This window comes from Lissotriton helveticus, chromosome 6 (assembly GCF_964261635.1).
Source record: "Lissotriton helveticus chromosome 6, aLisHel1.1, whole genome shotgun sequence".
In the NCBI taxonomy this organism is placed as follows: domain Eukaryota; kingdom Metazoa; phylum Chordata; class Amphibia; order Caudata; family Salamandridae; genus Lissotriton; species Lissotriton helveticus.
In genome coordinates this window covers 712,038,373-712,050,654 of record NC_136067.1, presented here as the reverse complement: position 1 = coordinate 712,050,654, position 12,282 = coordinate 712,038,373, and the positions used below count along the sequence as shown (strand labels likewise).

The 12,282-nt window shown below is 45.1% G+C and overlaps 1 protein-coding gene across 1 annotated transcript in view; it reads right to left on the bottom strand.

The window, feature by feature from the left end:
- Positions 1-12,282, bottom strand: part of LOC144762905 (trypsin I-P38-like) — an 87,203-nt gene that overhangs the window by 53,678 nt on the left and 21,243 nt on the right. Inside the window, exon 3 of the mRNA XM_078648202.1 lies at positions 584-843. Coding sequence (XP_078504328.1) covers positions 584-843 — 260 coding nt within the window. The remainder of the gene's footprint in view (positions 1-583; positions 844-12,282) is intronic.

Sequence of the window (12,282 nt, the reverse complement as noted above, 5' to 3'; positions counted from 1 at the left end):
GAGTTTAACAAAGGAGCCATGATTTTATTTCAAGAATAAACAGGAAAATTATGAAGACAAAGCTCTTTTCTAGCTCGATGCATTTGCTCTCTCACTGCTCGAAGGCGGCTGCACATAACCCGACGCAACTAGAAAGAACAGTTTGCTTGGAAATGGCAGATTCTTTGTTGTTTTTTCCTTCAATTTTTCAATGTGTAAAACATTTTATAGTTCGCTAGAGCCTCAAAACTACTGCTCTGGCATTATCATTAACCTCAGGTCAAATGTTTAAACACTAGCAGGGCCAGCTCACCCTTGGATCCTTCTCCTGTTTTTGAAGTGGGTCCCATTACACAGGGTAATAGTAAAGTCTGCTATTTGTAGCACTAACAATGTGCAGATGTGTGGCACAAAGAGCTGTTTGAAGAACAAGCAATTGTTGTACTTAAACACATTTGATACTCAGGAGCATAGTCATACAGCTGGGCAGCAATGTGCCCAGACACATATAATGTTGCATAACCATTACAGATGCACAAGTGCAAAACATACATCACACTTTTATTTGTATGAGCACGAACAGACAGAAGTTGCACTTTCTTACCTCCATTGGTGACCATATTTCCCCATCCAGACACAGTGCACCAGGTGCCGGCGGCCACACAGCTGGTCGGTAGCGGAATCGGATGGACGTACTTGGTGTACTGAGCCGGCTGAGCAAGCTTGATCAGCATGATGTCGTTATCAAAAGCTTGGGGGTTGTAACTCGGATGCCTGATTTGCTTAGAAGCGTAAATAGCTTGTTCTGAGCCTTCATACTGAGATAGGACATCTTCACCGAGGTGGACTACCATAGTACCGGCTCTACCACAGAAAAAAAACATTGATTTTAGAAAAGAGAGCGAAATACACACAAATTAAGAGAGGAGGAAAGATAGAGAGAGAGAAGTAATGTGTCAGAGACAGAGAAAGAGAAAAAGAGTAGATCAATAGATGGAGAGAGAAAGAATTGTAGAGTGGAAAGAAGTAATCAGGGCAGTAAAAGTTAAAACATTGAAGCATAGAGGAGTTCTAAGGGAGAGAGCTACACTGACAGCAGGAAAATGAGGTACACATTTAAAGAACAAGGTCAAAGACAGCAACATCGAAAAAAAAAACTGAGAAGTAATGAGTGACATAGCATATGTCATCTGAGGGTACGCAGCGGGCTGAAAGGAGGGAGGGTTTGCATGATACCTATGCATAGCACCCCTTTCTGACATTTTTAATTGGCCACTATACAAGGGAGAAAAGTAGTGCTCTAACACATTTTCCCTACTTTTTTTTATTATTCTGTAGCATTAGTAAGAGTCGTTCTTACACAGGCAGAAAGCTGTTCCAAGGATTTATACCTGATTTCGCTTGCGAGACCTAATTAGAACAAGTGGCAGTCTACCAGATAGATTCTTAGATTTAATGACAAGCAACGCTTAAACAGTCGTAAAGTGTGTAGGCCACGCATCTGTAATTATGCCTGGTTGCTTGCGGTCTGGGTGTGATCTGCCTGTCCTTCATGAAGGAAGTAAGGCAGAAACCATCTTGGATATGTCCAACATTAAATGGACATAAAGTGTTCGGCTCCCCTGACCTCGCCTATGGTATGTACTTCAAGGGGAAATTTGAGGCCAAACAGAACAGTGTTTTGTTAACCCTATCAGTGTTCCCTCTGTAAGCATTTGCTACAGCGTGGGTGATGCTGGAACAATAAGATTGGAACATTAAGGGGCAAACAAACATATAAGTATTGCTTTCACCTATTATTTAAAGGTATCTGGCACACATGGAGTGCTTCCCTTTCTATCAGAACCCTAGAACCCATCATGATGGGCTTTCAGTTCTGCCAACGGGTCTTGTCTGGGCTTTTGCTATTGTTTTCCATGATGATCCTGTCTGAATTTTATGCTGAGTTTTACCGTCTGTTTTTGCTCTTCGTGATCTGATGAGTACCATAATTGTGTGGACTTTCTCCCCCCTGCAGTGTGACAATATCCAGCTGCACTGCTGTTGTGTGGCATACTTGAATCCCTTTTACTAAAACACTGGTACTAGTGCAGTGCAGTCAGAGTACTTGGCTTTTCCTCACATCTGAGGGCACATCCACCACCAACGTAGAAGGTAATCCTCTAATACAAGGTATTTTAGAATAATCCAGGGATTACACCTTTGATCTCTTATACCTTCAGGTCAACAGACATAGCACTGGCAGTGTCACATTACTTGAATCATATGATATTTGTTTCATTGAGCATCACAAGATGTTTGAAGAAATGATCAAACAAGTAAGAAATTAAACGTGTGTGAAGAAAAGGTTAATTCTGCAGTTGTATTATAATAATAATAATAATAATAAAACCATTTATTAAGCGCCTGGTTACACTAACAGTGTGTCCCCGCGCTATAGAACCACCTCACAAAACCCTCAAAACCAGCCAGAGCAGTGAAATCTTAAAACAACAGAGATCATTAATCAGTAGGGAAAAGATGCGTCTTAAGTTTCATGCGGAATCTCCTCTCGGAAGGTTCCATCCGCAATTCAAGAGGTAGTCTATTCCAGTAGGAGGCTGCTAGATAGCAAAATGAGCGGCCGCCCATTTTAGCTTTGAAAATGCGAGGGACTGAAAACAGCATGCTGCCCAGTGATCTTAAATGACGTTTCGGGCGGTAGATGTTAAGAAGCTTGTTCAGATAAGGAGGACCTTTCCCTTGTGCAATTCGATGGGAGATGCACATGGCCTTAAAGAGTATACGCTCCTTTATAGGGAGCCAGTGCAGTTTAGATAAAGCATCTTTCCCTGATGCTCTACGGGGGAGGTTGAGGACTAGGCGGGCAGCCATATTCTGGACTCTTTGGAGTTGTCTCAAGCCTTTTTGGCTCAGCCCTATAAAAAGGGCATTGCCGTAGTCCAGATGAGGGGTGACTAAGGCATGTACAAGAGATTTCCTAGAGCTTATCGGTACTAGGTCCAGAACTTTACGCAGGATTTTAAGAACAGCATAACATTTGCCCGTTACCTTTTCGATATGTTTCACATACGAAAGATTGGTATCCAGTAACATTCCTAAATTTCTGGCTGAGTTCGTGGGAACAGGGGTCTGGCCAAGTTCTGCAGGCCACCAGTCTGATGACCACACTGAGTGAACCTTCCCAACGAGTAACACTTCGGTCTTGTCTCCATTAAGACGCAGACAATTACCATTCATCCAGCTCGCTACAGCTGAAAGACAAGCTGAAAAGTTGGTTGTCTAGAGATTTACTTTCTGTTTCATTTGCTGATGGGAGTGTGATATATCGGTTTACAGATGTAAAGATCATTACTCACTTGTAAAACCTGAAGTTAACTTGGTTTGATATTTACAGCCAATGCAGGTTATGCTGTGACACATGTCTCCTGCTGGTTCCTCTGATGTTTCTGAAGCAGCAGGACCATTTATTGTCCTATCGACCTAACGTTTTGCAGACCGTTCGCCTGATTAGCCATATCCCAATGGTCAGTTAACACAGAACAATGTTTTCTATACCGATTGTGTTTTGTCAGAAGCCCTCTCATACTAGGAGTTAATGAGGTTTGTCAAACTTGATGACTCGTCCATTTGACCCAATACATATGCAGGTTTCATAAAAAATCGAAGCTCATCCTTTTGAGCTGATACCTAAGGCCTCTTTGCAGCATCTTTCATGAAAGCTACATTCTATTAATGCTAATACATCAGTTTGCAGGGAGAGTGAGATTCAGAATGAGGGCCTGATTACGAGTTTGGCGACCCTGGAGCAGGCCGACATGCCAGCACTCCGCTGTAGGACACCCCCACATTGCGAGTAATCTTGTGGTCTAGCGGGTTGTACTTTGGCGTTCTTATGGTGCTGCCTATTAAAAAGGAACTGCAATGGGAATGTCGAAGCCGGTTCCTGCTTGGGATGGACTGTGAATTCCATGCTGTGTAGGAAAGGGGGTGACTGCACACAGGGAGTCACAACATGTGCCCACTGCATGCACCCCATCACTCTGAGGTAACAGAACCAATGGCGTGGGAAAATTGTTTAGATTGTTTGATAATTATGGTTCAGTAGGGAGGTATTTCAGGCTCTACACAATGTTTGGGTGGGTGTTTCATATATATGTTTGTGTTATCAGTTGTCTAATAAACAAGTTCCAGAAAAACTTAAAGCTCACTCAATGGGGTGAAAAGCAACTATACCTGCTTGGATAATAAACAACCTTTTGGTGGATATTTGTAAGGCTGAAATATGGAAGGCTGTTCAAACTTTCACTTGACATTACTATGATGCCAGGTCAGATATGGGGGTGGGTCTAAAGACCATGAAGAATCTAAAGTCAAATATACAATTACTGTGGTCGCAAAAACTAGTCATATTTGCAACCAGAATTTAGTGTCCAGTGTGCAATTTTCTGTACAGACCTGTCTACTAATAGGACTGTTCATAATGTTTGAGATCGGAGTGGATTGCAAACCGGCCTAACTCATTAATTTTCATGAGTGACATCACAAATTGTGACTTCCTATGATTGACCAAAATGATAGGGGATGTGGCCTACAAGGGTCAGCTAGCCACCATGTCTATGATTGCATTTTAATATGGTCTTTTTTTTTAAGGCAGACTGTCTTTTCAAAGTTTCAAAGAGAGCAGTTAGTGGTCCACTGGACCATACGTGCTCCCCGTAAAACATTCATTTTATAATTCACAAAGTGGAATGGGTCCAAAGTTCACCCCTTTTGCTTTGAGACGGGGTTACCATCCCAATTTAGAGGTCAGTAACATTTCAATGTTTTACTACCTAAATTGGGGTTGCAAACTCTTGAAAAATTCGGTATTAGGAAGGGGCGCTCACAGCATGCCTCTTTCTAATACCAAATAGATATCCAATTGCAATCTCCTTTTAGGAGGTAAAACTTTACTGACTACTGAAATAGGATTCATAAATAGTAAACACCTATTTTGAAGCAACAGGTGCACCTATTGTAGGATTTGAAGACTTTGCGACCACAAAAGAGTCATGTGGCTATCAATTACTCAAGGATCATTGTCATTCTTGAGAGGTTTCGTGTTGTCTGATTTGGTATATTCAAGGTACAGGGTTGGGGATGAGCTTGCCTTTCTGTTTAAAATGTTATGAATATCAATGAAGATCCTAGGTTGTAGTGTAGATCTATTCATTGAAGTCATAAACACCCTCCCACCTCCCGGTCTAGAATAAGTGAGTGATTACTTCTGAATGATTAATGCCAAAGGAACTGGGGCCCTATTATGTATAGGGTCCACTTTCCCTGCTTGCGCTTTGGCACACCTTAAAACAGATGTGCAGATGCAAACAGAGAAAGGACACCCTGTTGCATAGAATGCACTGCCCCCAGGGCAGCCGTGAACTCATGCTGCCCAGGGGGCAGTGCATTCAAGTGAAATATGGAGCGGCTTTGAAGCTGCCGCTCCATTTTACACTGTGCAGGAGGCAACCCGCCAGCACTATTAAGGGGGATTAGAGATCTCCTTGAAGGAGAGTGCAGTGAGTGACTACACCCACCTACAAGGGGATGTCTGGGGGTCCATAGAACCCACTTTCCCACCTCCAGAGTGTTGCTATCAAGAGGGTGCACTGACTGTGCACCACCTTTTAGGTGGTGCGCTGTCAGTGTGCCTCCTGAGTGCTTCTTTGTCTCTACTCCTGCATCTATAATAATACGGAGTGGCTGCCGAGGTGAAGGGAATCCTTCATTTGCATGTGGCACGCCCACATGCAAATGAGGGAATACCCTCTGGAGAAAGCGCTGGAGCGGTATGTACACCAGCGCTTTCAGTATTACAAAAGGGGCCGCACAAGCGCCTGTGGCCCCTTCTGTAATTCCAATGTGCCCAGGGGCACCCAAGCCGGGCGCAAACTCTTGATGCGCCCCTAGGGCACTTAGTGTAATACGGCCCCTGGTGTTTTCCAGCAAATGCTAGCACAGTGCCTGAGGGGATGGGGAAGGTTGCTGGATTCTTAAAAGAACAGTCCTTAATTTCAGCTCTGAGAAGTTGCTGTCTATCTTGCTGACTTTCCTTGCATTTAAGATATATTTTTGAGGCTAAGTTTGTGGCAGGAAGTTGGAAATACACTGCAAGGTTTTCTCTATATCATATGAAGTACTATATTTTATGTTTTAAAATGAGTGTGTCTGAGGCTTTTTGACTACGAGCACATTTCTCTCTCTATTTTGAACTTTTTGCAGGTTTCTTCTATGACCTTTGGATTTATGGTCTTCTGCTTGCTTCATCTTCATAGATAGTGGTTGTGATGAGTAAGCAGGACAAAGTGGTAATCACCAGATTATTTACTGTGAATCTTTATTACACTGTACTCTGCTCTTCCTCGTCCAGGTCCAGTTTCTTGTCTACCTCCCAGTGGTTGTGGTCACTTTGGTCAGTGAGATTCTGCATGTGTTTACAGGACATCCTGTGGGGGTTGACTCTCTTATAATCTTTGCATTGAGGTAGGAAGAGCTATGCAAAAAAATAGAGTTTGGTTTACATGGTGCCTGTCTCCTGGGGTCACTCTCAAGGTAACTGTGCATTTTCATGGCCCTTTAAATCTGATAGCAATTCTGGTTAGTGGTCTACGTGCTTAATGGGTTTTATGCTCTATAGTTATGGCTTTAATTCCAGTTAGAGTCCAAGGGAGAGGGACAGGTTCTGTGCTTAATACTTATGGATTTCAGTACAGTGGAGGCTCACCAATCCACCCATATATGTGTGGACAGTGGAGCATGTGCTATTAGTTGTTCTACCTGAGAGTCATATACCAAACTCTCAAAGGGAAGTTATCTGATTCCCAAACAAATAGCTATCTCTGTGGGTCATCTACCCCTTTGGGAATCGTAAAAGCAGACCACTGTCTAAGCTGCCCAATGTCTTGCCAAATGGGAATCTTTATTTTAAGCAGCTCTGGTCCCTTTAAAGGACATGGGCTACTTTAAAAATTGCTTCCCATTTAGCAGTGAAAATGCAGGGACACAGGTCTGGTGCCCCTTGTAGTCCTCCATCCCTGCATTTACAGCCAATCACAGAGGGTCATAAATGGTGACCTGTCAAATTCGTAATGACTTGTCAAATCGTTTTGTGACCCCCTGTTAATGTGCAATTTGCAATGTGACTTATTAATACATAGTGGTACAAAAGGAGGGTGGTGATGGACGGAGCATCTGAACCAATCAAACACTCACACCCAGTCAACAGATCTGGGTTTAATCCATCACCGTTCTTTAGCCCATTCTGCCACCCCAGTTCAGACATGGCCATATGCAAATCAGTCTGACCCTGTGCCTCATGGGAACAGTCCAGCCCAAACTGCCAAGCCATGCCTTCCCTGAACCGTCCATCACCACCCCCTTTTGTACCACTTTATTAATACATAGGTCGCAGTGCAAGTCAGTGTAGAAACTGCACGTAACTGGCTTGCAAATGGGAATGATACATGAGGTTTTATGTTTTTATTTCCTTGCCTTACGGGAGTCATTTCTCTCTACCTCAGTCTTCCTGTGCCATGTTCTGCTTCCTTGCTGCAGTAACAATATCTATGTCTGTCTGCCTGCATACATGTGTTAGCTACCCGGCATAGGCTAGTCAATAAACGCAATCAAAGCAAGAATGTCAGACACCATCCTGGGGCACATGGGGCAAGCACTGGCTACTGGGCCTTAATTGGGGGAGATTAGATTCATTTGCCTTTGATTTCCCAGGTGCATCCTAATATGGCTCTGCAAACTTGGCAAATTACTTCTCCTACAGCACTTGACTTTCAATGGCAGCAATGGCGCACAATCAAAGGCTTTTCAGGGAGGTAGTGGGGAGGTGCTCAAGCACAGAACTCAACAATCGTTTGTATGCACAATGATTTTCCAACACAGTGCTTTACTTTATAAAAGAAAAGTACTTTTGTCACATGGGTACACTAGGGCATGCAATTTTGACACACCCAGGTTCTTAAGTTGCCTTCTCTCCCTACACATGATGACATTTGACACATATTTATTTGCATGTGCATACAGGATAACATTCTCCAAACTCAGTTTTACTTACAATATCACTTCATAGGCACTCTTTCAGAACTCCTTGAACAGTCTGTACAAGGGCTAAGTTCAGCATGCAAGATTTTATTTGTTTTGACCTCTCGGCGACAGAGCTATCACAATAGAATAAACAACATAGGCCTGGTTGGGGTTTCTGGATGGTAACAGGAAGGATGTTATTATATATATGACATCAAACCTTTGTTTAGACAGAGGAGCATTTCTCTAGTACTGAGTGGTTGGTCCATGCTGGGATTTCAGCTGAGCTGTTTCCTGTTACATCATGTGAGGCATGCTGCCCAACTGAACACCAAGACAGTTAGACCACCCTATCGGGATTTGGCAGATCTACTTCACCCTAGACATGATAGGGTAGAATGTGCTATGTAGAAGTACTATATATTACAGTACTTATATGCAAACATATATTCTCTATAATCACCAAAATGGTTGAACTGTTTACCTTTTTCACCATTCTCGTAATGCTAAACAAGTTATTCTGTTTCCTTTTATTGATTAGTGCAGCACAAGTATTTCTCTCAAGAAGCACAATGCTTCAATAAATATGGAAATGCTTTACTGTATATTTGTTGTGTATCTCTTTGGGTACGCATAAGTGGCTGACCGAAAGGGTTCTAGTTCTGTTACCATGATTTCTTGGGGAGTTATGGTTGTCATGTTCGGAGATTGCACATCCATCTGTTCTTCTGTAAGGCTACGGGTACAGATGATGCACTGTGAGCTAGCAGGACAATAGGCCAACATATCCTGAGAGGTGCTCTGAATCAATTTTGCACCAATCCAACGTTTATGTTGTCCAATAAATGCACAGTTTTACCTGAGAAAGTACAAGCCATATGACACTTTATTACTATTAGACCTGACAGCCTTTGGTGTGCTCTTCCCCCCCAAAAAATGTTGGCTTCTTCCCTCCAGTTTGCTGAAATAAATTTTTGTTGGCTTTCGGACTCTTTGCACTTTACCATGTAACCAGTGCTTAAGTGCTTGTGCTCACCAGTTAGAATTGGCTTACACCCCACTGACACATTTATTTTCAGCCCCTAGTAAAGTGGCTTTATATGTACACAGGGTCTGCAAATTGTATGCTACTAGTGGACAATTGATATTTTTTGATTTGTCACTCTGAGTGGGACAGGTATGTCCAGAAGTGGGTCCCGTGCTCTCCATGCCACTGGAGTCAAGCTATCCTGGCTGATGAGGGGTGATACCCCGAAACCGGCGCTAGGATGATTGTTTCCAGTACAGGGAGGATCTAGCCTGGCAATTCAGGCTGGACTGTGCCCATTGGGCGCAGGGTCAAGACTGATTTACATATGGCTGGGTTCAAACTGGAATGGCATGGTGAATGTATGACATTGTTATGCATTCTGTCCATCAATTGTTCTTTTTGCATTTGTCACCCCGAGTCGATCTGCAGCAGGTATTGTGCTCCCACTTAAGTAGCCTTTTAAAGCATGTCCCGGGCCTCTCAAGCAGCCTGTATGCAGTTTTAAAATTGCCAATTCGACCTCGCAAAATAAACCTTTTACTAGGCCTTAACCTCCCTTTTAATGCATATAAGTCCACCCCCCTATGGTAGGTCCCAGACAGTCCATGGGGTAGAGGGAATTTTAGTTGTTGGGACACAAAGCTCATCTGCATGGAAATGAATATGCACTCCTGCCCTGAGTGCCCAACTGTACTGATACCTGGATACCTAATATTACTTTTTGTTGTTTCGGCAATCACAGATCATGCAATGGCCTGTCTCATGCAAATAGGTCTGTCTCCTGGAAAGCTGTCTTGTTGGACCAAAAGGGGCAACCAAAGCGTTACCCTCATAGTGGTGGAAGGCTACTGCCTGCACCAGTTGTTAAACAGCACGAGCATGGTGGTAGCATCATACCATTTAATTTTTTTAATATATATTTTTTACAGTTTTTTAAACTTGCACTTGTACAAATATGGTCAGTATAGTACTGTAACTTTTCCCATCATGTTTCTTTGGGGAGTGGCCTCCCAGGATTTATAGTACAAGTTTACAAGCTACACCCCGCAAAATCCACTCCACCCGCATATCGTACGACGCCGCAACCCTCTCTGCACTCAACACCGGCCGTCTCCCTGACTGCCACCAAGCCGCCCCAGGACGCACCCATGGTCCCTTCACCTGCCACTCCTGCAAGTTCGACTGCATCAAGACCCACACTAAATCCACAAATGCCAAACAGAGCTCCGACACTAACCACCTGAAGTGCATCCTGCTCATTACCCGCTCGGTCCACAAACACGCCATTGAACTATGGAACCTACTAGACACCACAACGCCGGATGTCGCCTTTCTTACAGAAACCTGGATGAACGCCTCATCAGCGCCCGACATCGCCATAGCCATCCCGGACGGTTACAAGATCATCCGAAAGGACCGCATCAACCAAACAGGAGGAGGCATCGCCATCGTCCATAAGAACACCATCCGCATCACGACCAGTTCCGACGACAACCTCACAGCCGCCGAACACCTTCACTTCCAGATTCACACTGACCCTAAGACCACACTCAGAGGCGCCTCATCTACGGACCACCAGGACCCCGCACACAATTCAGCGAAGACATCACTGACTTCATCAGCCCACACGCCCTCCCTTCCGAGGACTACATTCTCCTAGGAGACCTCAACTTCCACCTGGAAAAGAACAATGACAGCAACACCACCACCCTTCTGGACAACCTCGGCAATCTCGGACTCAAACAACTGGTAAACACCCCCACCCACTACGCCGGACACACGCTCGACCCAATCTTCTCCTCCAGCAAGCACATCTCCTTCAATCACACCACAGGACTCCATTGGACGGACCACAGCTGCGTCCACTTCAACTACAGAAAGATCACGACCCACCACCACCCACAACAAGTCCCCCGCAGAAACTGGAACAAAATTACCACCGACCAGCTCACCACATCGCTATACCAAAACCCTCCCGCCAAATCATCGGACCCACATCAAGCAGCCATCAACCTCACACAATGGATCACCCACAGCGCTGACGAATTAGCACCCTTGAAAAACCATCAAAACAAGCCAGGTGGCAAAAAAGCCCCCTGGTTCAATGACGACCTTAAGAACTCCAAAAAGAACTGTCGCACCCTCGAGAAAGCCTGGCGAAAAAACCCAATCACAGACAATATGACCGCCCTCAAGAACGCCACCTGCAAACACCACCAGCTGATCCGATCCACCAAGAAATCAGCATTTAAAGATCGACTCGACAACAACGCCCACAACAGCAAGGAACTCTTCAGCATCGTCAAAGAGCTTACCAATCCCAGCGCCGGCACCAACAACATCACTCCCTCTCAAGTCCTCTGCGACTCTCTCGCCTCGTTCTTCCACAGCAAAATCGCTGACATACATAACAGCTTCGGCGACCAGTCCACCCCCCCTACCACCGAACTGAAGCCCCCCACCACCAACCTTTGCGCCTGGAACCCAATCAGCACTGATGACACCATCCGCTTGATGAACTCCATCCACTCCGGATCGCCAACCGACCCATGCCCCCACCACATCTTCAACAAAGCCGACTCCATCATCGCACCCCATCTCCGGGATATCATCAACTGCTCCCTCAACACCGCTACCTTCCCGGAAAGCTGGAAACATGCCGAACTCAGTGCCCTCCTGAAGAAACCCACAGCAGACCCCACCGAACTTAAGAACTATCGCCCCATTTCGCTCCTCCCATTCCCTGCCAAAGTCATTGAGAAGACCGTCAACAGTCAGCTCGCCGCCTTCCTCGAGTCTAACGGATCCCTCGACCTTTCACAGTCCGGCTTCCGAGCCAAACACAGCACCGAGACCGCCCTCGTCACAGCCACAGACGACATTCGAACACTACTTGACAACGGGGAAACAGCTGCCCTCATCCTACTGGACCTCTCCGCAGCGTTCGACACGGTCTGTCATAGCACCCTTGTACAACGCCTCAGCAACGTCGGGATACAAGGAAAAGCATTGGACTGGATCATCTCGTTCCTCGCCGGAAGAACCCAGAGGGTCCACCTCCCCCCTTTCAGATCAGAGGCCACCGAAGTCATCTGCGGCGTACCACAAGGATCATCGCTCAGCCCCACCCTCTTCAACGTCTACATGAGCCCCCTCGCATCCATCGCGCGCCAACACACCCTCAACATCATTTC